Source organism: Falco naumanni, chromosome 19, assembly GCF_017639655.2.
Source record: "Falco naumanni isolate bFalNau1 chromosome 19, bFalNau1.pat, whole genome shotgun sequence".
In the NCBI taxonomy this organism is placed as follows: Eukaryota; Metazoa; Chordata; class Aves; order Falconiformes; family Falconidae; genus Falco; species Falco naumanni.
In genome coordinates, this window is record NC_054072.1 from 1,483,805 (window position 1) to 1,511,245 (window position 27,441).

The 27,441-nt window shown below is 58.2% G+C and overlaps 2 protein-coding genes across 2 annotated transcripts; one reads left to right on the top strand and one right to left on the bottom strand.

Annotated features, from left to right (window-relative positions):
- On the top strand, positions 1 to 23,307 carry SNRNP200 (small nuclear ribonucleoprotein U5 subunit 200). Its single transcript, XM_040617931.1, has 45 exons — positions 1 to 165; positions 794 to 957; positions 1,389 to 1,560; positions 1,817 to 2,009; positions 2,283 to 2,338; positions 2,949 to 3,047; positions 3,357 to 3,509; positions 3,982 to 4,081; positions 4,269 to 4,405; positions 6,097 to 6,180; positions 6,402 to 6,575; positions 8,689 to 8,826; positions 9,311 to 9,466; positions 9,827 to 9,997; positions 10,271 to 10,464; positions 11,094 to 11,217; positions 11,609 to 11,758; positions 11,945 to 12,055; positions 12,622 to 12,753; positions 13,124 to 13,312; positions 13,847 to 14,044; positions 14,529 to 14,681; positions 14,780 to 14,860; positions 15,146 to 15,229; positions 15,963 to 16,069; positions 16,265 to 16,383; positions 16,656 to 16,810; positions 16,958 to 17,147; positions 17,367 to 17,540; positions 18,130 to 18,290; positions 18,549 to 18,776; positions 19,097 to 19,288; positions 19,373 to 19,551; positions 19,740 to 19,891; positions 20,182 to 20,290; positions 20,473 to 20,581; positions 20,776 to 20,965; positions 21,092 to 21,256; positions 21,503 to 21,624; positions 21,759 to 21,902; positions 21,993 to 22,169; positions 22,266 to 22,426; positions 22,525 to 22,606; positions 22,699 to 22,791; positions 22,901 to 23,307. The coding sequence occupies exons 1-45, from the start codon at positions 121 to 123 to the stop codon at positions 23,042 to 23,044; spliced, it is 6,411 nt and encodes a 2,136-aa protein (XP_040473865.1). The 5' UTR covers positions 1 to 120; the 3' UTR covers positions 23,045 to 23,307.
- CIAO1 (cytosolic iron-sulfur assembly component 1) lies at positions 23,229 to 27,441 on the bottom strand. The gene is made up of 7 exons (XM_040617932.1): positions 27,270 to 27,441; positions 26,104 to 26,252; positions 25,913 to 26,024; positions 25,703 to 25,791; positions 25,353 to 25,554; positions 24,087 to 24,174; positions 23,229 to 23,977 (listed from the first exon to the last, which is right to left on the bottom strand). The coding sequence occupies exons 1-7, from the start codon at positions 27,406 to 27,408 to the stop codon at positions 23,737 to 23,739; spliced, it is 1,020 nt and encodes a 339-aa protein (XP_040473866.1). The 5' UTR covers positions 27,409 to 27,441; the 3' UTR covers positions 23,229 to 23,736.

Sequence of the window (27,441 nt, forward strand, 5' to 3'; positions counted from 1 at the left end):
TCGCGGGGCCGCCATCCGCTTCCGCTTCTCCCCGGAAGTTCTGGCTGCGGCCTGGTCCTGTGCGCGGTTGCGGCCTGATCCGGTGCGCGGCGGCGGCGCGGCCTCCAGCCCGGCGGTGCTATGGCGGACGTGACCGCGCGGAGCCTGCAGTACGAGTACAAGGCGGTGAGTGCGGCCCTGCGGGCTGCTGGGCCTGCCCGGCGCCGTGCCGGCCTTCCCCGGGGCTCTCCCCGCTGCCCACCCCCACTCGGTGCCGTTAACTCAGGGGGTTGCCTCAGACCCGCTGCCGGGCCCATGGCGGCCCTTGTCCTCCCCGCGCAGGCGGCCTGCCTGAGGAGAGCTCGGTGTAACAGCCATTTACCGGGGCTGGGCGGCTACTCTCAGAACTGAAACCTTCTTTCAAGCTTTTTTCCGGATTTTTTTCCCCCTTAAACTGAGAGTTTCCGGCCACCGACCGGTAACAGAGCAGCCGGGTGAGGAGCAGGCCGGTTCTCCTGGCGGAAACAAGCCTTAAGGTCAGGCTGGGTGGCTTAGGCCCAGCTTAAAGTCTAAACCTGTGCCTCATGGCGGGGGGGGGTTAAGATAACACCCCGGTTAGTTAAAATGCAAATGAGTTGTGTCTGGAGCACAGTGGAGCGTGCTGTGTGGAAATGCAGCGGATGTGTGCGGTGCTCCGCCGGCCTGCCGTGGTTTGCCGTGGGTCTGGGATGGGGCTGACCCCCCTCAGCCCCACGGCGGGGGCTGCGATTGCCCCTCCTCGGCCCCCGCCAGCCCCTCTTCTTCCTTCTCCCAGAACTCCAACCTCGTTCTCCAAGCTGACCGCTCGCTGATCGACCGCACCCGGCGGGATGAGCCGACGGGAGAGGTTCTGTCCTTGGTGGGCAAACTGGAGGGGACCCGCATGGGGGACAAGGCCCAGAGAACCAAACCCCAGATGCAAGAGGAAAGACGAGCAAAGTGAGTGTGAGCTCAGGGCGGGGGTGGGAGGCGGGGTGCGGAGCACTGGCTGGAAAGTATTTGTGTGCAAAACACTCTGGGCAATTAATTTTTCATTCCTTTCTTTGAATAATGCGGCCTTGATTTGGTTTAGTGCTGTCACCGGGGTAGAATTCAGTGGTGTTGGGAATACTATTTAGTGAAAAACGTTTCGGTGGCGTGAGCATAGGGCTACAGACCAAAAAACCACCGAGCTGGAAGGTGTGGGGATGTTTTTTTCTTCATTTAGAGTCACTTACCTCGCAAAAATAAACTAGAATTGCAATCAAAAATTAAAATCGATCTTTTTTTGGCCTTTATTTTTCAAATCAAAGAGCCTAGCTGTGCTTGTGGGAGCAGGGCTGTGCCGGGGCGCTGACCCCAGGCACTCTGCTCCCCCCACCTCTTCCCAGGCGGAGGAAGCGTGATGAAGACAGGCACGACATCAACAAGATGAAGGGTTACACCCTGCTCTCCGAGGGCATCGATGAGATGGTGGGCATCATCTACAAACCCAAAACCAAGGAGACCCGCGAGACCTACGAGGTGTTGCTGAGCTTCATCCAGGCGGCCCTTGGGGACCAGGTGAGGATGGGGACGCCTCAGGATGGGACAGCACAAAGCCTGTGGATCTTTTAATCTTTCCCTGTAATCCTGCGGGATGGCTTCGCTTCCTCGGTGCTGCCTGTTGGGCTCAGGGATGTTGCAGTGGTGCCTTTGTTGTGGGGGTGGGCTGTGTGAGGGTCCAGAAACGGGGGGACCGACAGTACACCCTTCACGTGACAAATTTCTTCTCACGTAATGAATTTCTTCTCCGTGCTACGCCTAATTCTTTCTGCAGCCGCGTGACATCCTCTGCGGAGCCGCTGACGAGGTGCTGGCGGTGCTGAAGAACGAGAAGCTGCGCGATAAGGAGAGGCGGAAGGAGATCGATCTGCTGCTGGGACAGACGGATGATACCCGCTACCACGTGCTGGTGAACCTGGGGAAGAAGATCACAGATTATGGTGGAGACAAAGAAATCCAGAACATGGGTACGAGAAGGCGTTGGTGTGGGCTGCGGTGGCAGGGACGGGGCTGGCAGAAAGTTGGGTTCCCGGGGCCAAACCCAACCTTGCTCTGGGGTAGTGTTTGCACAGAGAAGCCAGAAAAATGTTTGGACGGTTTTCAAGCCCCCACCCCCCACCCCGGACCACGTTCTTTTCATCTTTTCCCATGCGCAGAGGTGTGGGTGGGCCTGCGGATCTGTGAACCCTGCATGTGGTGCCCAGATTTTCGGATGAATTTAACTCTCTTCTTCCTTGCAGATGACAATATTGATGAGACATACGGGGTGAATGTGCAGTTTGAGTCCGACGAGGAGGTAGGAGATGAAGAGCTGCAGGAGGCAGCGGAGCCTCTGCCCTGTCCCCTTGCTCCCAGCTGTTCCACTGGGATCGCGATTGCCCCGTTTCACTCACGTTGGGGAGCGGGTGTTGGCTTGGGCTGGGATGTCTCTGCCAGGAAAGGGGAAGCCAGATTATTTTGGATACTGCTTCCTGGCCTGGGGAGGATTTGTTGATTATCCTGCTAATCCAAGGCTTATCATGAGTCAGTGGGATGGAAAACAGATGGTGATATTTAGATCTCGTGGGGAAGCTTGACAGATCGGGAGGAAGAGAGAAATTCAGCTGCGCTGGCTGGAGGTGTTTCATAGAAACACTCCCCAGGATTGTTTTTTGGAAGAGCCTGAGAGAACACTAAGAGAGACAAACACGAGATTAGCGGAGGAGGCGCTGGCAAAACCTCTGTAGAAAACAGAAGTAATCTTATCGCGTGGTCCTTGACCTGGGCGACAGCGTGATGTTTCTGTTAAAAGCACGAGGCAGGCTTTTTCCCCTCAGGAATAAATTGCCAGGTTATTCATTTCTGTCAAGGAAAAGCTGCTCTTTGATGTCAGCACAAGGCGCTTACCCGAACTCTCCTTTCCACAGGAAGGCGATGAGGACATTTACGGCGAAGTGCGTGACGAGGCGTCCGATGATGACATGGAGGGAGATGAAGCCGTGGTCCGTTGCACCCTCTCGGCCAACGTGAGTCACCCAGCGACACCCGAAGCGTGGCTTGGGGGCGTCTGGAGGAGGGTCGGGGGTCCTGTTGGTCTGTGGGTGGAGTTAAGGTCGTCTGTGGGGGGAAGAAAGAGCCTTGAAGCTGTTGTCTGATGGGGGCCGAAAGGAATGGTAAGAAATTTAGCGGGTCTGGCAGCGGCACAGTGGTATCTGCTGGTTCTCTGCTCGTCTGCCAGGGCAGAGAGAGGCCCCAAACGCTCGGTCCGCAGCACAAATGTCGCGTGCCTGCTTTTCTCCCGCAGGGAGATAACATTTTTGTGGGATTTTCTTAAGCTTGTGGCGTCGGGTGAGCTGATGAGTTCAAAGAAGAAGGATCTGCATCCTCGAGACATCGATGCTTTCTGGCTCCAGCGACAGCTGAGCCGCTTCTACGACGATGCCATTGTTTCCCAGAAGAAAGCTGATGAAGTGCTGGAGATCCTGAAGGTCGGTGGGCAGCTGATCCGCAGGGCTGTGGCCGTCTCGGAATACTTCTCTGTATTCCTGGGGGGCAGGAATTTGCCCTGACAACTCGTTACCTGTGATTTTTCAAATGAAATACGATTGCGGATGTGCCGTGTTTGCCGGCACGACGGATAAGTGCAGGACGAGGTTGGGGCTGGGCTTAACCCCCCCGAAATCTTCTAAGGGGAAGGTGATTGTGGTTTTGTCAACGTTTGCTGGGAGGTGGTTGTAAGTCAGGTCCGTTTCCCTGCCAGTTTTGGTGCTGGTGTGTGTGACCCCCTGGGGAAGAAGGGGGTCAGAGCCGATGGGATGTTTCCCTGCAGTCTGGTGGGGTACCTGGCCTCGCCTGTAGCTGCTCTTCAGCTCCTCTGGGGTTCAGTTCTGCACAAAGCAGGGGTTCTGGTTGCGTGGGGCGCGGAGGTAACCGGTCATTCCTTGTTTCTTCTCCTCCCAGACTGCAAGCGATGACCGGGAATGCGAGAACCAGCTTGTTCTGCTCCTGGGCTTTAACACCTTCGACTTCATTAAAGTCCTGCGACAGCACCGGATGATGAGTGAGTGGCGTTTGCTTCAGCTGTCCCACCTTGTTGTTTCCCTGCTGTTCTGACCTGATTCTAGCACGACCCGGGGCTTTTTAACCGCCGTCAGCGTGGCTTTGTGAAGCTTGGGGACCTTGTATTGCTCCCTTCTTTCACTTCAGCCCTTAACCCTGCCTGCCATCCCCTAATTTTCTTTCCTCAGTCCTCTACTGCACTTTGCTGGCCAGTGCACAGAGTGAAGCTGAGAAAGAAAGGATCATGGGGAAGATGGAAGCGGATCCCGAGCTGTCCAAGTTCCTCTATCAGCTGCATGAGACGGAGAAGGAGGATCTCATCCGGGTAAGGCCAGAGGGAACCTCAGGCGGGGCGAGGGGAGGGATTGTGGGATCCTTGCCGCCGTCTGTGGTCGTCGTCGGGCTGTGTGTTTCGTTTGTTCTTCGTGAGAGAGGAGCCTGCTGACTCAGCTGGCAGCTGGAAACCGTAGGAAATGTTGCTTAGGGTGACGGCTGAGGCTCGGCTGAGAGGGCGATATGTTTACCACTTCTTATTTTTCAAATCACTCAGATGTCTGCATTTCCAGGTTTGGTACGTTAGGGTCTCTGGATCAGATGGCCCTAGCTGGTAAATCTGAGGGATCTTGTAAAGGGAAAGAAACGAAGGAAAATCATCAACCTGTCTAGATGGGTAAAAAAACATGCATGTGTATATATATATTTATTTATTTCGATTATGATACCCATCTCATATCAGATGAATTCAGATAAAAATGAAGCTTATTCCTTGACAGCAAACTGTTGCTGCTTTACGTCCAATGTGGCGGACAATTTGTGCCCAGAAATGTTTTTGCTGGGCCAAGGGATCGTTCTGAAGTAGGATCTCTTTTATCTATTTGACTTGAGTGATATGAATGTCATCCACTTGCGGCACTACAAATCCATTGTGGGGCTCTAGTAAGACTCTTAGTCTTTCATTTTTTAAATTTCTAACGTACTGATGAAGGAAAAGAGAAGGGGAAAGGGAAGTGGAAGAGAAAGGGGAGGAGGAAAGGGAAGGGGAAGGGTTTTGAATAGTTCCCTATATACCTTCTGCTTTCTATTTGGCAAGGTTTTCATCTGATGTGAGTAAACTATTCCATTGATTTTGCTGACTTTTAATGAGATAAGGACAGAACGTCGTAATTGATTAATGGCATACGAGGCAGAGCTTACATCCTCGTTTTTTCTTCTGTATACAGCCAGAATGTGTGTTTGATTCCTGAACGCCACTATGTGAAACTGTACCTCTCTGCCTTGCTCTGTTTCTCGATCAGGCTCTGATCTCCGTTACCCTGATACACAGTGAATGGGGTTAAGTCGGTGTGGGAAAGGTGTCAAATGTGACAAAACAAATGCCAGCATCTGCAAGTTTCCCATTTTTACGCTGGTGTTAACTGGCTTGTAGCAGCGCTGGTTCACCTCTGGGCCCCCTCGATGAGAGGCCCGCTGCAGTAAAACACCCTGGTCACCTCTGAGCACCTCCTAATTACCTGGGCTTGGAATTGTGACGCTCCACAGGTTTATTGGCACGTAGGATTAGCTCTGCTTGGCCTTTGGATGGTAGCAGTTCCGTGACTCATTTGAGGATTGCTTTTTTTGGGGGGAATTAATACCATATTGCTGCTTTGTTGCTAGAAAAAACCCTGGTTATGTTGACGTGAGGGGCCAGTTTGGTGTCTCTGTGTTTGTGGAGCGCAGCTGGCCTGTGGCAGGTTGGGTGTTTGCAGGTTTGTGTGTCTTCACTCCCTGTTTCCTTTCATCTGCGCTCCTGGAAGGCGAGTTTACATCCCGGCCTTGGGGACACTGGTTTCTGCTGCCAAAAATTATTGGCTCTGGTTATGTGAATGCCTGTGCCTGAAAATAATCGTGGTGCGTGGCACTCTGGTTGCGTGGACGCGCTGGGTGCGAAGCTGTGCGTGGCAGGAGAGCGCCGGCAGTCCACGGAGGAGGCTCAGCACCTCTTCCCCAGGCCTGAATTCTCATCTCTTTGTGCAGGAGGAACGGTCTCGCCGGGAGCGTGTTCGTCAGTCCCGGATGGATACTGACTTGGAGACCATGGATCTGGACCAAGGAGGAGAGGTAAAACTCTTTGAAGTCATCTGTGCCCAATGCTTCTGACAGGCAGCCTCAGCCAGTGCAGAAAGAGCAGCTGAAGTGGCGTGGGCAGGAAGATACCAAGGATAAGCCCCTGATGTGGCACTTGCCAGCGGGATGCGGTTGCTTTCCCTCTGGTCCCAGGCTGAAAATGGCAGGAGAGGGTGGTTGCCTAACCCTTGCCCCTTTCCCGTTGCTGTTCCCAGGCACTGGCTCCCCGGCAGGTGCTGGACTTGGAGGATCTGGTGTTTGCCCAGGGTAGTCACTTCATGGCCAACAAACGATGCCAGCTCCCCGATGGCTCCTTCCGCAGGCAGCGCAAGGGCTACGAGGAGGTGCACGTGCCTGCCCTGAAGCCAAAGCCTTTTGGCTCCGAAGAGGTAGGTGACCTGCTCCGTTCCCCTTTATTTAGTGCCAGGTGTGTTGGGCGATGAGAAGGCTGAGGACATCTGTCTGGATTTCTGTAAGGCCTTTGACACGCTCCCGCTGCCGTCCTTCTCCGCAGCTTGCGAGGAGAAGGATTTGGTGGGTGGGCTCTTCGGCGGGTGAGGAATTGGCTGGGTGGTCGCATCCCGAGGGTGGCGGTCAACGGTTGAGCTGGCGCAGTGAGGAGTGGGGTCCCTCGGGGGTCTGTACTGGGACCAGCGCTGTTTAATTTATTGAGCAGTGACACAGTGGGATGGAGCGCACCCTCGGCAGGCGTGGAGGTGACAGCTGGGGGGATGGGGTGCTGGTCAGAGGGACCTGGGCGAGCTGAAGCGGGCTCACGTGAACCTCAGGAGGTCCAGCAAGGCCAAGCGCAAGGTCCTGCGCGTGGGTCAGGGCCAGCCCCGGTGTCGGTACCGGCTGGGGGAGGGAGGGGTTGAGAGCAGCCCTGCCGAGAAGGGCTTGGGGTGTCGGTGGGTGAGAAGCTGGACGCGAGCTGGCAGTGAGCGCTTACAGCCCAGAAAGCCAACCGAATCCTGGGCTGCACCCCCAACAGCGCGGCCAGGTCAGGGGAGGGGGTTCTGCCCCTCTGCTCCGCTCCGGTGAGACACCCCCACCCCCCCCGCAGCACTGTGTCCAGCTCTGGGCTCCTCAGGTCCTTCCCGTCCCTCTGGGAGGACATAGACCTGTTGGAGCAGGTCTGGAGGAGCCCACCGGAACGATCGGAGGGCTGGAGCAGCTCTCCCGTGAGGAAAGGCCGAGAGCTGGGGTTGTTCCAGCCTGGAGAAGAGAAGGTGCTGGGGGGACCTTAGAGCGGCCGTTCGGTACCGAGGGGGGGGGGCTCGTGGGAAAGGTGGGGACAGACTTTTAATAGGGCTTGTTGTGATAGGACAAGGGGGGAATGATTTTAAACTAAAAGAGAATGGATTCAGGCTGGGTGGGAGGGAAAACTGTTTTACGGTGAGGGTGTGTCGCGACGGAGGGAAGACACAGTCACTCCATATGAGTGACCAGCAGACTTCGTTTATTGTCCCTTACAGTCACCTTTTATGCCTTGTTATAATTAGCTCGTACATATTACAAAAGTTAAGCTCATTATTGGTTAGTTGCCTAAATACCAAGCCCGCCTCTTGTTTCTCTTCTGTAGTTATCTGTTCCCACCTGCAACATTCTTTTCCCACCAAAATCTTCCTGTTATTGTGTAACAAGGACAGCCAAAGACGGTGTATTTTGCTTTACTTCAGATAAGCTGAGAGCGATGTGCATTTTTCTCCAGCCAGCTGGACTATGTCTGTGTGACCCTTTTCAGCCAGCCAGTTATCCACAAGGGTGGCAAAACCACCGCCGGGGAGGTGGTGGATGCCCCATCCCTGGAAACCTTCAAGGCCAGGTCGGCTGGGGCTCAGAGCAGCCTGATCTCATCCCAGGTGCCCCAGCTCATCGCGGGTGCGTGGGACTAGGTGGCCTTTAAAGGTCCTTTCCAACCCAATCCATTCTGTGACTCTGAGTCATTGCTGGTTATCACGACAGATACTTCCTGGTACTCAACAGGCTTTGCCGTGTCTGTGATTTCTTGAGGAACCGTTATTTTAAGCTAAGAGTTCCCAGTTTCTAGCTTCTCGCTGCTGGCGTGCGCGTGCTGTGCTGCTGGTTTCTGTCTGGGGCTGCCCGGTCCCGTTGAGCTGCTTTGCTCAGCCCCTCCGCTCCGGTTTGGTTCCGATGTGTGGTGTGGGCGGGAGAGCCGGCTGAGCCGTGGTGTGTCTTGTGATAAATCGCCTCTTTTGATCGGTGCTGGTGTGGTCTGTCCTGTCCCGTTGTGGGAACACGGCGGGGGATTTGCTTTTTTGATGGTGTAACTTGTACTCGTTGGAGTGCGCAGGCTAACGAGCTCGTTTGAGCTCTTCCTAACCTGCTCCACAATCCCGGGGTGTGGAGCTTCTCCCCCGGCCATCTGGAGACAGCATGACCCTGCTTCTCCCCAGGGAGCATCTCTGAGGTCTCACATATGCCCCACAGCCCGTGAGGTACTGAAACAAAGGCGCTGAGCTTGATATTTTCCCTTTTCAGCAATTGGTTTCTGTGGAAAAGCTGCCCAAATACGCCCAGGCTGGATTTGAGGGGTTTAAAACGCTGAACCGGATTCAGAGCAAGCTCTACCGCGCCGCGCTGGAGTCGGATGAGAACTTGCTCCTGTGTGCTCCCACGGTAAGGATCCGGCTCTTCGGGCTCTGTGTGATGGGGAATCCCGAAGGATGATCTGTTTGGGTGGAAAAGGAAAACCAATAATAAAGTAGTGCTTGGTCCTTGTTTTCTTTAAAGGAAAAGCTTCTTTACAAATGGAAGGAAAAACAGATTTCTCCTTAAAGAACGCCAAGAACTTGTCATAAACAACGGCAAAGTCAGGGCACAGCTTTAAATGTTACTTGTTTTCCTACTGCTTTTCGCGGGAAGGCTAAATTAGAGATACAAATGACCATTTATGGCTTTTGGTAGGGCAGACCCGGGCAAGATTATGTCTTTCGACAGGAATTTAAAGAACAGGAATCTGTAGGGAAATACTTTGTTATCTCTTAGAAGACAGTCATTTACATCTTTCTCCTTATAAAAGCTAAAACCACAGCCACCATGGGTGATTCTTCACCCCAGCGAAGCCGTGAATTTGACGGGGCTGGTTCTGCTTGCATTCCAGGGTGCTGGCAAGACGAACGTGGCGCTGATGTGCATGTTGCGAGAAATAGGGAAGCACATTAATATCGACGGGACCATCAACGTGGACGATTTCAAGATTATCTACATCGCACCCATGAGGTCCTTGGTGCAGGAGATGGTGGGCAGCTTTGGGAAGGTGAGGAGAGGTTTGGTCTTGGCCCTGCTTGGACCGTAGGTTGGGGAAGATGAGCTTTGTGGCGGTGGCTTCTTTATGTTGCATCAACAGAACGATAAAAGCTGTGGCAGAAGCTTGTCAGGAGAGAGTAGTTTGGGTTGCAGCTTGAATCTCTCCTCGCGTAGCCTGTGTTTGCTAGGCTCCAGGTGTGTGTCAGTGCAGGCTTTGGCTGGCTGGGCTACAAAATCCACCGTCTTTCTCCCAGTTCTGTAGTGGGATGAGTACGAAAGGGTCTGTGAGCATCTCAGGGCTGCGTTGCCTGGACGCCGCCCCTGGGAAGGCACGTTTATCCGGCTTAACCGCCTGTCGGCTTCCTCCTAGCGCCTGGCGACGTACGGCATCAACGTGGCCGAGCTGACGGGGGATCACCAGCTGTGCAAGGAGGAAATCAGCGCGACCCAGATCATCGTCTGCACCCCGGAGAAGTGGGACATCATCACCCGCAAGGGAGGAGAACGCACTTACACCCAGCTGGTGCGGCTGGTCATCCTGGTGAGCGGCGCCGGTGCCTGCAGAGCCCTGGCACCCAGGAGGGGGGTGATGAGGTGACGATGGGCGCTGTGTCTTCCGGCGTGGCGTTTCCAGAACGTGCCGTAGCGCTTGAAGGGGTCTCTGGCGCTCGGTTGTGGAGAAACTCTGGCTTTGAGCTGTGGGATGGGCGTGCTTCGGTCCACGCAAGCGGGTTTGCTAAGGAAGTCAACCAAATCCGGGTAAATAGAGCCAGTTTGGAGCGGGGATAACTATGCTCCCGTTGCCTCTCGTCAGGATGAGATACACCTCCTGCATGATGACCGAGGGCCCGTCCTGGAGTCCTTGGTAGCCAGAGCCATCCGCAACATCGAGATGACTCAAGAGGACGTGAGGCTCGTTGGTTTGAGTGCCACCCTCCCCAACTACGAGGATGTGGCGACGTTCCTGAGAGTGGACCCAGCCAAAGGCTTGTTCTATTTTGATAACAGGTACCGTGGAAAGCCAGGAGAGAGAGATTTTTTTTTTTTTTTTTTTTTTTTTTTTACCATCAGGTGATGGGTAGCTACTGGGAGCTGGGAAAGACCGGCCTCCTGGGGCAGGCAGTTGAGTGTTCATCTGTGGGAGGGTGCCAAGGTCTCACGGGGCCTCCAGCCAACTCCACGTGCATTTATTTGCTCGTGGATGTGCCCATAAATGCACGGTCGGGACTAGAGCAGTTCAATACAGCCTGAGCATGTGCTAGGGTTCCTGTGGTGTAGTACTTGCAGGAAGATGCTTTCAAGAAGGCAGATAAAACTCTGCTGTACCTGTGTGCTGCAGAAGCTGTTTGAGGGAAGCTTAAAATAGGATTATGGTAGTTCCTGAAACACCGTTTTTGCTCCCTGAGTGTGTGCGTAGCAAATGTCCAGGCAACGGGAGTCCCTTGCTGTATAACCAGGCAGAACTGGAGCCATCAGATCTCCGAGGAAGCTGAGGCACAAAGGAAATGTGTGGAACTTGGCAGCAAAAGATCCAGGCTGCCTTTTGACAGGACCTTTTGTATCAGGGTTTCTCCATTCTTCTCCTCTTTTATGGACTTGGGTTTGGTTTTTTTGTTTGTTTTTTTTTAACTCACCAGCTTCCGACCGGTGCCCCTGGAGCAGACCTATGTGGGTATTACAGAGAAGAAAGCAATCAAACGCTTCCAGATAATGAATGAGATCGTTTATGAGAAGATTATGGAGCACGCTGGAAAGAATCAGGTTGGATACTTTTATGGCTCCTGACACACTTCACTGTGGTTCTTGGGCAGGTGCTGCTGAGGCTGTTGGGAGTTGCTGTCGCTGCAGAAACACCGCAGCGGAGAACGGGGCAGGTTTGGGTGCTTGATGGCAGCCGGGAGAGGAAGGAATACGGGTTTTCTCTCCGTGCCAGCTCTCTGATTAACATATGACGTGTCCTGTTAGGCTGAGGGAGTTGTTGGGATGCTGCCCTTCGACAGCAGGAGCTCTGTGCGTGGTTCACGGGGCACCTGGGCTAATTCTAGATCTCTTCTCACCCCGAACACCAGGAGCAGGTTGGGTCAGGGATCTTTGCCAGCTGCGGCCGTAGCGATTCCTCTCTCGGCAGCGGTACCGTCTGCTTGTTTAACAGGTGCTGGTGTTCGTTCACTCCAGGAAGGAGACCGGGAAGACGGCCCGGGCCATCAGGGACATGTGCCTGGAGAAAGACACCCTGGGTCTTTTCCTGCGGGAGGGCTCAGCCTCCACCGAGGTGCTGAGGACCGAAGCTGAGCAGTGCAAGGTAACTGCCTGGCCAGGGCTGTTGGGCACAGCGACGGCAGGAGCGCAGATACGAAGGTGCCACCAGTTCGGTGCAGTTTCCCAGCCTTCCCTCGAGGATACGCCGCTACCTTCTGTCGCTGCTTTTCCTCCCTGGTGTTACTTGGCTGGGGTAGAAAGCCTAGAGCTGGTTGTGTTTCTGCTGCAGAACCTGGAGCTGAAGGATCTTCTTCCTTACGGCTTCGCCATTCACCACGCCGGGATGACGCGAGTGGATCGGACGCTGGTGGAGGATCTGTTTGCTGACAAGCACATTCAGGTGAGCCTCATGTCCCGGGAGTTCCACGTTTCTTTGGAGGAGGTACTTTGCAAGAAACGCTTGAGCCGTGTTTTCCCGTAGCCTTTTGGGCAAAATCAAGAGGATCAAGCATAGCCAACCCCCATCCCACTCTTCTTCAGGCACCAGTTTCAGCAGGCAGTCTTGATTTTTGCATGAAGAATAGGAACTAAAAGCACTTGACCAGCAGTGGGAGGGCAAGAACTTGCCCATAGGCCTAGCTGCGTGTTTAAAGCAAGAGGTCTGCCCCGGAGAAAACTCTCTCCTCTGCAGTTGCTACTTTGGCAAAACCTCATCCAGGCAATTTCCTGGCTGCGTTATAAACGGAAAGCAAAGGATTTTCTCAGGGTCATGCAGTGAGCTGGGAAATCTGGGCAGAGATCCTGCTGTTTATCTGACCTTCCTCTGCTGACAGTCACAGTTCTCCATCTTTGGCCCTTTTGTGTGTGTCTCTAATGTCAGGGCCAGCATTTTAGATTTTTTTTTTTTTTTTTTCCCCCCTAGGAAGAGGCTTCTGCCTGGTTTTGATCGTTGTTTTGCTCCTGCAGGTGCTGGTGTCCACAGCCACGCTGGCCTGGGGTGTGAACCTCCCTGCTCACACCGTCATCATCAAGGGGACGCAGGTGTACAGCCCTGAGAAAGGGCGCTGGACCGAGCTGGGTGCTCTGGACATCCTGCAGGTAAAGTTCTGATGACAGAGGTGCTGCCGGCAGCCAGGGCAGGATTTTTCCTTTCCCGCTGAGACGTACTTTGGTCTTTTCTCAGTGCAGTCGCTCCCTGTTCTCTCCTGCCAGATTGTCTCAGCTGTTCTGAGATCAGCCCTGCTGCGAGGGCAGAGGAAAAGCAGTTCAGCAGGAGGAGAGGACAAAGGGTTCCTCTCCCAGTGTCTTGATCAGACACATCCGAGAGATTTCCTTGTGCCTCCTGCCAGCCAGAAGTAAGAGCGGACTGAGCAATCTGGCAGGAAAGCCCCAGGACACGGCAGCAAGGAAGAAACCGCCAAACTAAAAGCTTTTTATGTTTTACTGACCTCAGCTTCTCGTTTCTTAGATGCTGGGGCGTGCCGGAAGGCCTCAGTACGACACCAAAGGAGAGGGGATCCTCATCACATCCCACGGCGAGCTGCAGTACTACCTGTCCCTGCTCAACCAGCAGCTCCCCATCGAAAGCCAGATGGTGTCGAAGCTCCCAGACATGCTGAATGCGGAGACTGTGCTCGGCAATGTCCAGAACGCCAAGGCGAGTGCCAGTCTTCGCTTTCCCCGGGGACCTGTGCCCTTTGTTGCACCCAGAGAGCTGGTGGCATTTGCAGGGGGCAGAGAGCGATCAGTGTTGCTGTTACTGCATGGGAGCAAAGAAATTTGCAGCTTTTGGTGCTTGGGGAGTAAATTTTTAAGGGATCTGGAAGGGCAGCCACGAGAACCACCAGCCTGTCAGGCTGGCTGGTGTGTCAGGCAAGTGGGTAGGTGCTTCTGGAATTCAGAGCAGAGTTGTCCACGCGAAGAAGGACGCTGGGGAAAAATCTGTGTGTGGAGGGTGGGTTTTTTGTTTTTAATTCCTTAATATTTTTCTGGTACTGGAGAAGAGCTGTGTATGGCACTGCTCGGCTTCCAAGCCCTGGTTTAATGATGACCCATCAGGATGCAGCTGGGGCTCAGCCCGCCGTGTCCTGCGCTGGTGCTGGGAGCGCCGGGCTCCGAGCCGGAGCGTTGCCCTCGCTCGCCGAGAGGCGTGTTAGTTGGCTCTTGGGGCCAAACGTCGGTGTTTCCTCAGGATGCGGTGAATTGGCTGGGCTATACCTACCTGTATATCCGGATGCTGCGCTCCCCCACGCTCTACGGGATATCCCACGACGATCTGAAGGGGGATCCGCTGCTGGACCAGCGCCGCCTGGATCTGGTTCACACTGCAGCCCTCATGTTGGACAAGAACAACCTGGTGAAGTACGACAAGAAGACGGGGAACTTTCAGGTGAGGCAGGACCCAGGAAAGGTGCTGTGACCAAGCAGGGCTGGATGGGAGCATCCTCTGGCCGAGGGAAGGGATCTCGCTGATTAAATACGGACCCCAGGGAGCGCTGCGTCCTTCAGACCTGCTGTGGTGCACCTCTGTGATTCCAGGGAGCTGGGTGCTGGCCTGGAGAGCGCGGGTGTAAACCCCGACCCTCCATCTGTCACTGTGGTGTGTTTGCTGCCGTCTCCTAAGCCAGTGCACGTTCCCGTTGCGTTTTCGTTGCCTCAGGGGCGCTGGGATGAGAAAGGGAGGGAACCTGTCCTGTGTGGAATTGTGGAGCAGCTTTTCCAAGTGATTTGTAGCCTGAGAGTTTGTGCTTAGCTTGTCCGGAGGCGTCTGCCCTGCTGCAGCCGAGTTCCTCTTCCGTGTCTTCCGTCTGTGCCGTGAGCAGACGTCACGGTGTCTTTCTGCCGCTTCACTCTGGCCGTTGTCCTCGTGGCAGGTGACAGAGCTGGGCCGCATCGCCAGCCACTACTACATCACCAACGAGACGATGCAAACTTACAACCAGCTCCTGAAACCCACCCTGAGCGAAATCGAGCTGTTCCGGGTCTTCTCGCTGTCCTCGGAGTTCAGGAACATCACCGTGAGGGAGGTACGGAGCCCCTGTCCCGGGTGAGGCAGCCCTGAGGCACGGCTGGTGGTGCTGCAGGGGAAGGTGCGGAGCATCTCTCCTGCCTTGGTTTTCTGCAGGAGGAGAAGCTCGAGCTTCAGAAATTGCTGGAGCGAGTTCCCATCCCGGTGAAGGAGAGCATAGAGGAGCCCAGTGCCAAGGTGAGCCCCGCTGCCCCCTCACCGTAAGGGAGCAGTGATCCTTGGGAAGGAGCTGGCACGCTAAACGTGTGTGTGTGTGTGTGTGTCCCAGCCCGATTTCTGTTCTCTTCCCTCTGGGAAGTCCTGGGCTGTCTCAGAGATGCTCGGAGAGCTGCAGGTGCTGTTGCTGCAGCCTCGGGCAAGCAATCCCCAAGGATCACTTAAATCCTGCCACGTGCCCAAGCCCGCCCGGATCACGTGCTGGTGCAGAGGGCACTGAGAACCATTCTGTTCTGCTTCCTCCAGATCAACGTGCTCCTCCAGGCCTTCATCTCCCAGCTGAAGCTGGAAGGGTTTGCTCTCATGGCAGACATGGTGTACGTCACGCAGGTGAGTGAGGAAACGCAGCTGGAGCATCTCTGTTCCCTGCAGTCCGGCCAGATCTCAGCCTCAGCCAACTGTTTGCACTTTGGGAATTTAGTCTGGGGTCATAAAGGGCTTTGGCGATAACTAGAGGTGGAGTAACTGCTGTCAGGACGGAAATTGTATCTTGATTGAAGTCTCTTAAGTTGTAATCAGAATAATTCAGCGCTAGAGGACTACAGCGTAGCCGCCTTCTGCTGCCACAAAGGCCAAGTTCCCAAGACTGGGCATCAAGTAACTGCTCCACTTGTAGGTGGTTGGGATGAAAAAGACCTTTAAGTATAACCGAAAACTTAAAAGAGGGCTTGTAAGAAAGGTGGGGACAGACTTTTTGCCGGCGTTTGTAGTGATAGGGCAAGGGGGAACGGTTTTAAACTGACTTGGTAGACTTGGGTTGGGTGGAAGGGGGAATTTATTTACGATGAGGTGGCGAGACGTGGGAACAGGTCGCCCAGAGAAGCCATGGATTGAAATCCCAGGTGTCTGAAGTCCGGTTGGATATGACTCGGAGCAACCTGATCGAGTGAAAGATGGCCCTGCCCGTGGCAGGAGGGGCAGACTAGCTGACGTTTAAAAAAAGTCCCTTCCAACCCAAAACATTTTATTGCCGTATTAACTGGGCAGGGAAATGGGTTGCAAAGAGGGAAGAGTGAAACGGAACGATGGCAGCCGAGCTCTGAGCTGCTCTCTGTTCCCCCAGTCCGCCGGGCGGCTGATGCGTGCCATCTTCGAGATCGTCCTGAACCGTGGCTGGGCACAGCTCACTGATAAGACCCTCAACCTCTGCAAGATGATTGACAAACGGATGTAAGTGAGATCTCGGAGATATTTTCTGATTCTGCATCAGCCTGGCTGGGTCTGCAGCGTTTTAGGAGGGGGCTCGTGCCCGCCGGGTTGGGAAGGAGCTGCCGCGTCGGTCTTCGGCAGCGTGGGGAACCTGGTGCTCCGAAGGCTTTTCCTCTCTTGTTCCTTTCCCCTGTGTCACCCGTGCTGTCCTCGCAGGTGGCAGTCCATGTGCCCTTTGCGCCAGTTCAAGAAGCTGCCTGAAGAAGTGGTGAAGAAAATCGAGAAGAAGAATTTCCCCTTTGAACGGCTCTACGACTTAAACCATAACGAAATAGGTATGGAAACGCGGGCAGGCGCGGCAGGGGGAGGTGTCTGCCTCTTTATTCTCCTCTGCCGTGTTTTAACTCGGAGATTGGGGGACTTGTTCCTGTCTGGTTGAAGGAGCAGAACTGGTGAGGGTTTTGGTACAGCCTGGGGGAGGGCAGAGACTTTCCCCTGGCACCTTCCAGCTGCCTGGATTGCCGATCCTGAATTCCGTTCCGTTCGGGAGCTGGAGTTGGTCACCCTGTTGTCCGTCTGTCCTGATGGCGGCAACTTTCTGTCGCAGGGGAGCTGATCCGGATGCCCAAGATGGGCAAGACAATCCACAAATACGTTCACCTGTTTCCAAAGCTGGAGCTCTCGGTCCACCTGCAGCCCATTACCCGCTCCACCCTGAAGGTAGAGCTCACCATCGCTCCCGACTTCCAGTGGGATGAGAAGGTGAGCCGCGCCGCTGAGCATCACCGGGCTAAAAAAATACGGTGCTGGGGGTGGGGGATTGCTGTGGGAGGGCTGGTGGGAGCTCCCGGAGGGCTGGAAAGGGGGGATCTGGACCTCAATACGAAGGTAACCGCTGCCCTTGCTTAGGTACACGGTTCATCCGAAGCTTTCTGGATCCTGGTGGAGGATGTGGACAGCGAAGTGATCCTGCACCACGAGTACTTTCTGCTGAAAGCCAAGTACGCGCAGGACGAGCACCTCGTCACCTTCTTCGTGCCCGTCTTCGAGCCGCTGCCCCCGCAGTACTTCATCCGGGTGGTCTCTGACCGCTGGCTCTGTAAGTCTCGTTCTGCCAGGAGCACCTCGGTGACACGGCAGCGGGTCCCCTGGGGTCTGAGGGGGTCGTTCAGGCCCCTCTCTCAGCGCTGTGCTGCGGGAAAGGCTCCTGAGATCCAAGCGGCGGCAGGGCTGGGGATTCTGCTGGCGGAGGGAGCTCGGGGATGAAGCCACCGGAGTACTGCCAGAGGTGAAAATGTTTTTCCCTGTGTCTGGACAGCCTGTGAGACCCAGCTGCCCGTTTCCTTCCGCCACCTGATTCTCCCTGAGAAGTACCCTCCTCCGACCGAGCTGCTGGATCTGCAGCCGCTGCCCGTGTCAGCTCTGCGAAACAGCGCCTTCGAGAGCCTCTACCAGGACAAGTTCCCTTTTTTCAACCCTATCCAGACCCAGGGTGAGTGTTGCCTCTGCTCTCCTCCTCCCAGCTGCCTCTCGGTGAGCCTCGACCCTTTTCGTATTCACAGTCCCGTAGCCTTGGTTTTGTGGGGTTTATTCACGTGATGCCAGGAACTTCTGTCCCAAATGGTGTATCCCCGCTACCTTCCTGAGCCTCTTAGAGGTCTGAAGGCTTCAAATCTTGCTCCGTGGCCCAGAGTATCTTTGAGAGATTCCTCAAGTACCTCAGGCAGCAGCAGGTTTGCTCCTGGCTCAGATTCCCGGGGCCAGCTGGCCCCAAATTTCTCCACCTGGGCTGCTGGTAGGGCTGGAGTAGGCGCGAGGGAGCCCACGCTGCCCTGTCCGTGTTTCTCTGCCTGGGCTTAGCCAGAGTGGGGAATTCACACCGAAAAGCCACTGTGACAGATTCCAGCCTGTTTTTCCCAGCGGATTCTCGGCTGGAACTCTTACACAGCCTTTTCCGTAGCTCCTTCTTGCGCGGGCTGGGTGTGGGCTGTGTTTTCCCTGCCTGTTTCTGGAGCTGCGATAGAAACCCGTGGAGATCCTGCTATAACCCGCTCTCTCCTGCCTTGTCCCTCTGTCCCCAGTGTTTAACACCGTTTATAACAGCGACGACAACGTCTTTGTGGGTGCCCCCACGGGAAGCGGAAAGACCATTTGCGCTGAATTTGCCATCCTGAGGATGTTGCTCCAGAACTCGGAGGGACGCTGCGTGTACATCACTCCCATGGAGGCCCTGGCAGAGCAGGTAAGCCCGGCATCCCGGGGGAAACCAGAGCCTTACCCCCAACTCAGATTTGCTTTTTTAGCCCTCGTTTCCCTTTCCTCACCCCTTCTTTGCCGGCACATCCCTCAGGATGACTCCAGAGTCTTTTGATTAATTTTAGTGTCTCTGAGGGAGCAGAGAGACACCGTCCCGCCGCCGACCCGCTGGTGTTAAGGGCACGTGGTGGGATTTGTTCTACCAGGAGGCTCTAACAACAGCATCCCTTGTATTTTTTGGTAGGTCTTCTTGGACTGGTACGAAAAGTTCCAGGAGCGTCTCAATAAGAAGGTGGTTTTGCTGACTGGGGAAACCAGCACCGACCTGAAGCTGCTGGGCAAAGGGAACATCATCATCAGCACCCCGGAGAAATGGGATATCCTCTCGCGACGCTGGAAACAACGCAAGAACGTCCAGAACGTCAACCTCTTCATCGTGGATGAAGTGCATCTCATCGGGGGTGAAAATGGGGTGCGTCTGGGAGGGAAGGAGGGCGCGTTTGAGTGGGCCGCGTCATCGCGTTGGTCTCTGTGGCTGAGCCGCTGGGGCGGGGGTGGTGGCTTCCTCCTCGTATCTGGTCCGAGATCAGCTTTTCCTGCTGGGAGTTTCCCCGAGCTGCAGGATGGGTTGGGATTAGGAGGGCTGTATCCTTGGGGAAGCTCAGGAGTGGGATGCCCTGGGGCCTGCTCGGGCTGAAGTGGCCAGAGCTCAGCCTGGAGGGGCGGCGGCGGTGTGGCCAGCTCGGCGTTCCCCTCCCGTTCCTGCTACAACCTGCCCTCTCCCACCCGCAGCCGGTGCTGGAGGTCATCTGCTCCCGCATGCGCTACATCTCCTCCCAAATCGAGCGCCCCATCCGCATCGTGGCCCTCAGCTCATCCCTGTCCAACGCCAAGGACGTGGCCCACTGGCTTGGCTGCAGCGCCACTTCCACCTTCAACTTCCACCCCAACGTCCGCCCCGTGCCCCTGGAGCTGCACATCCAGGTAGGCTTTGGGCAACCTCATCTCCTGCCCCTTCTGCTGCGTCTGCCGCCGCCGGTGTCACTGCCTGCTCCTTGTCCCCTGCAGGGCTTCAACATCAGCCACACGCAGACTCGCCTGCTCTCCATGGCCAAGCCCGTCTACCACGCCATCATGAAACACTCGCCCAAAAAGCCGGTCATCGTCTTCGTCCCCTCCCGCAAGCAGACGCGGCTGACGGCCATCAACATCCTCACCACGTGCGCTTCTGACGTCCAGAGGCAAAGGTACCAGCGTGGTGGGCCCTGTCCCTCCTCCAACCGAGGCAGGGACGGGTGTTTGGGGTTGTTTCTCTGGGCTGAGGGACAACTAGCGATGGGAAAATGGTCTTGGGGAGGTGTCACTCGGTGTCACCAGGGAGAGGGACAGGCTTGCCGGGCTTGGCAGCGGGCTCTTGACTCCCTGTCTCCGGCAGGTTCCTGCACTGCGCCGAGAAGGATCTGGTACCCTACCTGGACAAGCTGAATGACAACACTCTGAAGGAGACGCTGGTGAACGGGGTGGGCTACCTGCACGAGGGGCTGACGGCCATGGAACGGCGGGTGGTGGAGCAGCTTTTCAGCTCCGGTGAGCGGGGTGCGGTGGGGACGCGCCACTTCTTGGCATTTCAACCCTTTTTCCCGGAGCTTGGCAGTGCCCGCAGTCTTTGGGCTGGTGCTAACAGTCACTCGTGTCACTTCTCTGCCTCCCGGGTCCAAAAAAGCTGCGATCTTGAACTTTACCACCTTTCCTGGGCTTCCCTGTATCCCGAGGCCCGTCTGCCGGTGCGCAGAGCCCCCACATCTTTGCACCCCCGGTTCCTGCAGCCCCGGGGTGCTCTGCCCACGGGCTGACTGCTCTCCTCGCCCGCCTTGCAGGTGCGGTTCAGGTGATGGTGGCCTCCCGCAGCCTCTGCTGGGGTATGAACATCGCCGCTCACCTGGTGATCATCATGGACACGCAGTACTACAACGGCAAGATCCACGCGTGAGTGTGTTGCGCCGTGGGCGAGACCAGGGTTTCCCTCGGCGTCCATCCTGCGCTGAGCACGAGGGAACGAGGCCCTCACCCCCAAGGGCTTCATCCCTGGCCGGGCGGAGGCTGGGGATCGCCGGGGAGCGGTGGTAGCTTTCCGTGGAGCTTCGTTAACTCTTCTCTCCGCCTCCCAGGTACGTGGATTACCCCATCTACGACGTGCTGCAGATGGTGGGCCACGCTAATCGCCCGCTGCAGGACGACGAGGGCCGTTGTGTCATCATGTGCCAGGGGTCCAAGAAGGTGGGTGAGGAGTGGGGCGCCGTTCTGGCCTGTGAATATCTCATCTCCTGCCTGGGGGCGTGGATTTCTTCTCCCAGCTTTGGGCAGGCTGCTGTAGAACGCTCACTCGGAGCCCTGCTGCCTGCGAGGTGCTCCAGGATTTTGGAAGTGCTGGGGTTTATTTACCCCTTCCCTCTACTCCTGCCCCCCTGTAGGATTTCTTCAAGAAATTCCTCTACGAGCCCCTGCCGGTGGAGTCGCACTTGGATCACTGCATGCACGATCACTTCAACGCCGAGATTGTCACCAAGACCATCGAAAACAAGCAGGACGCTGTGGATTACCTCACCTGGACGTTCCTCTATCGCAGGATGACGCAGAATCCCAACTACTACAACCTGCAAGGTGAGCAGAGGGGTCTGTGCCGGGGCTCGGAGGACATCGGGGACTCCACCTGCCGCGCTCACAAGAGCGGCTTTTCTCCGTGCTGAGGCGTTTCTGAGCCCCACCGCAACGCCGCTGTACCCGCAGGCGTGTCCCACAGGCACCTCTCGGATCACCTCTCCGAGCTGGTGGAGCAAACCCTCAGCGACCTGGAGCAGTCCAAGTGTATCAGCATCGAGGACGAGATGGACGTGGCTCCTCTGAACCTGGGGATGATCGCTGCCTACTACTACATCAACTACACCACCATCGGTAAGGGCCGCGTGCCGGCCGGGTACCGCGCACGAGCGCTCGCCGGTGCTCCTGCTCTCTGTCCCCTCTCTGCGTCGCTCCCCGTGCCAGGGGCGATGGGGAGAAGGTGCTGTGCGCACGGTGGGGCGCGTAAAACGCTCTCCTTCAGCCTGAGGCGGCGCGTTGTCTGCCTGAAGGCACCGCTTGTACCGCGGGGTTCGGCGCTGTCTGGTTTGCCCTGACCCCTCACCTCCGCGCCTTCCCCAGAGCTCTTCAGCATGTCCCTCAACGCCAAGACCAAGGTGCGAGGGCTGATTGAAATCATCTCCAACGCTGCCGAGTACGAGAACATCCCCATCAGGCACCACGAGGACAACTTGCTGCGGCAGGTGAGCGGCAGCGCGGCAGCCGGAGGGGACAGATGGGGGTTCCTGCGGTGGGGGGGGAGGGAGGAAGAAAGCCGGACCTGGTTTTGGCTCTCTGGGGTTAACGCGCTGCTGGGTTTTATCGTTTCTCCCTGTAGCTGGCCCAAAAAGTCCCCCACAAGCTGACCAACCCCAAATTCAACGACCCCCACGTCAAGACCAACCTGCTGCTGCAGGCTCACTTGTCGCGCATGCAGCTGAGCGCCGAGCTGCAGTCAGACACCGAGGAAATCCTCAGCAAGGTACGAGGGGGCGGGTGGGCATGTCCCGTGTCCCCCCCCCCCCCACCTTGTGTCGCTGCCCTCTGACCTGTCCCCATCCCTCGCATCCAGGCGATCCGGTTGATCCAGGCCTGCGTGGACGTCCTGTCCAGCAACGGGTGGCTCAGCCCCGCGCTGGCCGCCATGGAGCTGGCGCAGATGGTGACGCAGGCCATGTGGTCCAAGGATTCCTACCTCAAGCAGCTGCCTCACTTCACCTCCGAGCACATCAAGCGCTGCACCGACAAGGTAAAGCGCGGGGCGAGCGCGGTGGTTCTGCCCTTGCCCCCCCCCCCCCCCCCCCCCCCCCCGGTAAGGGCAGGGCTGAAATCTTCCTTCTCCCAGGGGGTGGAGAGCGTCTTCGACATCATGGAGATGGAGGATGAGGACCGCAACGCCCTGCTGCAGCTCTCGGATGCCCAGATCGCCGACGTCGCCCGCTTTTGTAACCGTTACCCCAACATCGAGCTCTCCTACGAGGTGGTGGAGAAGGAGAGCATCCGCAGGTGAGGTGGGGAAGGGGTGGCGCAGCCCCCTCGGTACAGAGGGGGATGCGGGGGGGGACGACACATCCTGACCCTCCCTCTCGGTTCTGTCGCCGCAGCGGGGGGCCAGTGGTGGTGCTGGTGCAGCTGGAGCGTGAAGAGGAGGTCACCGGGCCCGTCATCGCTCCCCTTTTCCCGCAGGTAGGTGCCAAACCTGGTGAAAAGGGGGGTGGGGAGATTGCCCCCCTTCCCCGATGTTGCCCCCACCCCGTTAACTCTGCTCCCTCCGGCAGAAACGCGAGGAGGGCTGGTGGGTGGTGATCGGCGACTCCAAATCCAACAGCCTCATCTCCATCAAGCGGTTGACGCTGCAGCAGAAAGCCAAGGTGAGCGGGAGGGGGAGGGGGATGGGGGGCAGGGGGCGGCCGGCACCCCCACGGACGCGGTTCGGACGCGCCGGTTCTCCCCCGACGCCGGTTTTTCCTTGCCGCGTAGGTGAAGCTGGATTTCGTAGCCCCGGCTACGGGGACGCACAACTACACGTTGTATTTCATGAGCGACGCCTACATGGGCTGCGACCAGGAGTACAAATTCAGCGTGGACGTCAAGGAGGCGGAAAGCGACAGCGACTCCGACTAACGGGGCGGGGGGGGGGGGGGGGCTGCGCCGCGTCCCGAGGGGCCGTGGATCCCGTTGAGGATCCCACCGCAGCTCAACCCCCGCCGCCACAGCGCTCGTCTCTCCTCCCTTTGTGTGGCTTCTGTGTCTTCTCCTTCATTATGTTGTTTTTTGTAGGTTTTTTGTTTGGTTTTTTTTTTTTTTAAAGTATTGATGCATTGTACAGTGTTTTTTAGACCGGAGTTGCGCGCGGAAGCGTGACCGGAATAAATCCCGGAACCCAACTTGGTCTCGGTGGTGCTGGGGAAGGGGAGGAGGAAACGGGCACGACCTCGAGGCTCAAAAAAACTTCTTTAGCAGAACTAATTAAGGCAGAATTAACTCAGCGGGAGTGCTACGCCGGCGCCAGAGCGGACCTAAACCCCTCCACCTCCTGGCGAAGCCAAGAGGGGGATAAACCAGCGCCCCGGTGGTCCCGTCCTCATCCGGCCCCCGGGGGAGCGCGTACCCCGTCCATCGGGATGGCACCGAAAGGAAAAGCCGGAGCCTTTGGCCAGGAGCAGGGGGATTTATTGAGCGTGGGGCGGGAGGAGGAGGAAGTCCTGCCACGGGTTGTGGCGAAGGCGCCGGGATCGTTCCCCTTTTTCCCTGCCCAGTTCTCCGCTCCGGCACCGTGTGCCAACCACGGGGAATACAGAAAGTTCCGGAAGCTCTCAACAAGTTTCAGGGCGCTGGTACTTCCAGAAGGCGATCTCGCCGTCGTCGCTGCAGGAGGCCAGCAGGCCCGGCTCCTTGGGGTTCCAGGCCACGCAGTTGACGTCCTGCGAGTGGGCGCGGGGCACGTGAGCGGCCAGGCTGAAGGTGGGCTGCCGCGCCTGGGAGCACGCGCTCTCCTCGAACACCCGGATGGCGTCGTCGCCGCAGGCCGTCGCCAGCGCCCCGGTGAGGTGGCACCTGGAGAAGAGGGGGACAGCGCCAGGCACGTCACCCACGTCGCCGGCGGGAGGAAAAGGGAGCCGGGGCGGCTCCGGTGCCACCGCGGGTGGCAGCTCCCAGCACTCACCACGCCACGTCGTAGATGGTCCTGGGGTGGTACCCGGAGAGGTGGCAGACGCATTTCCAGGTGGGGTCGGTGCCGCTGCAGGCCACCCCTGCCAGCGAGAGCTGACACTGCCCTGCCCGCCCCCTCTTCCCCCCACCCCGTGCCCGCCCGCCCCTTCTTTTGGCCCCCCCGGGCCCGCCCACCCCCTCTTCCCCCCCCCCCCGTGCCCACCCACCCCCTTCTCTTTGCCCCCCCCCTTTTGACCCCCCCTCTCTCTCTTTTGACCCCCCTCTCTCTCTTTTGACCCCCCCTCTCTCTCTTTTGACCCCCCTCTCTCTCTTTTGACGCCCCCCCCTCTCTTTTGACGCCCCCCTCTCTCTTTTGACGCCCCCCTCTCTCTTTTGACGCCCCCCTCTCTCTCTTTTGACGCCCCCCTCTCTCTCTTTTGACGCCCCCCTCTCTCTCTTTTGACGCCCCCCTCTCTCTCTTTTGACGCCCCCCCCCCTCTCTTTTGACGCCCCCCCTCTCTCTTTTGACGCCCCCCTCTCTCTTTTGACGCCCCCCTCTCTCTCTTTTGACGCCCCCCCTCTCTCTCTTTTGACGCCCCCCCTCTCTCTTTTGACGCCCCCCCCTCTCTCTTTTGACGCCCCCCCCCTCTCTTTTGACGCCCCCCCCCTCTCTTTTGACGCCCCCCCCCTCTCTCTTTTGACGCCCCCCTCTCTCTTTTGACGCCCCCCTCTCTCTTTTGACGCCCCCCTCTCTCTTTTGACGCCCCCCTCTCTCTTTTGACGCCCCCCCCTCTCTCTTTTGACGCCCCCCCCCCTCTCTTTTGACGCCCCCCCCCTCTCTTTTGACGCCCCCTCTCTCTCTCTTGACGCCCCCCTCTCTCTCTCTTGACGCCCCCCTCTCTCTCTTTTGACGCCCCCCTCTCTCTCTTTTGACGCCCCCCTCTCTCTCTTTTGACGCCCCCCTCTCTCTCTTTTGACGCCCCCCTCTCTCTCTTTTGACCCCCCCCCTCTCTCTCTTTTGACGCCCCCCCCTCTTTTGACGCCCCCCCCTCTCTTTTGACGCCCCCCCCTCTCTTTTGACGCCCCCCCCTCTCTCTTTTGACGCCCCCCCCCTCTCTTTTGAACCCCCCCCTCTCTCTTTTGACCCCCCCCCTCTCTCTCTTTTGACGGCCCCCCTCTCTCTCTCTTTTGACGGCCCCCCTCTCTCTCTCTTTTGACGGCCCCTTCTCAGCAGGTCCCCAGCAGCCCCGAGCCCCCCGCGAGGGGCCAGCAGCCTCACCTTCCTCGTTGCCCGGCTTGTACTGGCGCCAGATGCGCACCGTCTTATCGTCGCTGCAGGAGGCCAAGCGCTCGCCGCTGCGGTCGAAGGCCACGCTCCACACCGTCGACTCGTGGCCCTCCAGCGTGGCGCAGCACACCCAGTCGTCCTCCTCCTCGTGGTACAGCTTCACCGTGTCATCGTAGCTGGCCGAGGCCAGGAGCTGAGGGGGGGCAGAGGGATGGAGCTGGAAGGGGGCCCCAGGGCGCTGCTCGCGCTTCAGCCCTGATCCCAGCACGGGGGGGGGGGGGGGGGGGGGGGTGGGGGGGGGGGGGGGATTTTGGGGGTCTTTCCCTGAAAGCAGCTCATACCTCCTGGTTGGGGTGCCACACCACGTGCTTGACGTCCTGCGTGTGGGAGTTGAGGACGCTGACGCACTCGTACTCCTCCTCCTCATCCACTGCAGGGAGAACGCTCGGGGTGAGGAGTGGGGAGCTCCCCAGCTCAGCTGCAGCCCCCCCTCGGGGCCCCCTATTGCGTGCGTCCCCCTCCCCCTCCCAGCCCCCCCGCTCTCTCCTCACCTTCCCAGACCCAGACGCTCTTGTCGCGGCTGCAGGTGGCGAGCAGGGTGCCGGAGGGAGCCCAGGCCACCGACTTCACCTCGTTCTCGTGCCCCTCCAGCGTGGTGACGCACTGGGGAGGGAGAGGAGTGGGCTGGGGGGGGGCCCCGGGGGGCTCCGGGGGTGCTGCTGGGGGTGGGGGAGGGTCTCACCTCAAAGCCGTCCTCTTGCTTCTTCCAGATGCAGGTGGTGGCATCGAAGCTGGCGGAGGCCAGGTAGGAGCCGCAGGGCGACCAGGCCACCCTGCGCACCGTGCGCTGGTGCCCATCGCTCAGCACCGCCCGGCAGGCCCAGCCCGACCCTGCGGGGGGGCAGGATGGTGCCCAGCTGGGACAGGCCCCGCCCAGAGACCCACCCACCCCTCACCGACCCTCTCCTCTGGCCCCACCCCCTTCCTTCTTGCCCTTGTAGCCCCTCCCCCTCCTCTGCAGCCCCTACTTTCTCGCCCCCGTAGCCCTTCTCCCTCCCACACGCCCCCTTATTGCCCCTCTAGCCCCGCCCCCATCACCACCCCCTTCCTCTAGCACCGCCCCCAGCCCCTCCCCCTCATTGCCACTCTAGTCCCACCTTTCTGTCTGGCCCCACCCACATCACCACCCCCTTCCTCTAGCCCCGCCCCCAGCCCCTCCCCCCTCATTGCCCTTCTAGTCTTCCCTTTTGTCTAGCCCCGCCTCCTCCCCACCACGTGCCTGTAGCCCCGCCCCCTCACACTACTCCCACCCTCCCCACTTCTTCTGCCCCTGCCCCTCCTTTATCCCCCCCCCCAGCCCCTCCCTTGCTGCCCCTCTAGCCTCGCCCCCAGCCCCTCCTTTCTGGCCCCTGTAGCCCCTCCCCCCTCCCCACCACTTTCCTCTAGCCCCACCCCCCCACCTGTAGCCCCGCCCCCTCACACTGCCCCCACCCCACTGGTTTTTCTGCCCCTCCTTTATTCCCCCCACCCCTCCATTTTTGCTCCTCTAGCCCCTCCCCCGGCCCCCTTGTTGCCCCACTAGCCCCGGCCCCCTCCCCACCCCCTCCCACTAGCCCCGCCCCTAGCCCCTCCTTTCTGGCCCCTGTAGCCCCTCCCCCTGCCTGTAACCCCGCCCCCTCACACTGCCCCCACCCCTCCGGTTTTTCTGCCCCTGCTTTATTCCCCCCGCGCCTCCATTCTTGCCCCTCTAGCCCCGGCCCCCTCCCCACCCCGTCCCTCTAGCCCCGCCCCCCGCCCCTCCTTTCTGGCCCCTGTAGCCCCTCCCCACCACGTTCCTCCAGCCCCTCCCCCTGCCTGTAGCCCCGCCCCCCCCCACTGCCGCCCCTCCTTTGTCCCCCGGCCGCCCACCTTCCCTGCCCCAGAGGCGGATGACGCGGTCCCCGCCGCAGGAGGCCAGCAGCCCCCCGCCGGGGCTCCAGGCCAGGAACCAGCAGCGCGAGTCGGGGTGCGCCGCTCCCCGCCACAGCAGCTCCAGCGCCTCCTTCATGGCGCCGCGGGCCCGTGACGTCAGCGCGCCGGA

What these genes read in the sequence shown, in the direction of transcription:
- SNRNP200 (XM_040617931.1), top strand. Translation starts at nt 121, where the DNA reads ATGGCGGACGTGACCGCGCGGAGCCTGCAGTACGAGTACAAGGCG. An exon ending in TTGTTCTATTTTGATAACAG is followed by an intron (nt 10,465 to 11,093) that starts GTACCGTGGAAA and finishes TTAACTCACCAG; the next exon opens with CTTCCGACCGGTGCCCCTGG. An exon ending in GCAATGTCCAGAACGCCAAG is followed by an intron (nt 13,313 to 13,846) that starts GCGAGTGCCAGT and finishes GTGTTTCCTCAG; the next exon opens with GATGCGGTGAATTGGCTGGG.
- CIAO1 (XM_040617932.1), bottom strand. Translation starts at nt 27,408, where the DNA reads ATGAAGGAGGCGCTGGAGCTGCTGTGGCGGGGAGCGGCGCACCCCGAC. An exon ending in GAGCGTCTGGGTCTGGGAAG is followed by an intron (nt 25,792 to 25,912) that starts GTGAGGAGAGAG and finishes TTCTCCCTGCAG; the next exon opens with TGGATGAGGAGGAGGAGTAC. An exon ending in CAAGCCGGGCAACGAGGAAG is followed by an intron (nt 24,175 to 25,352) that starts GTGAGGCTGCTG and finishes TCTCGCTGGCAG; the next exon opens with GGGTGGCCTGCAGCGGCACC.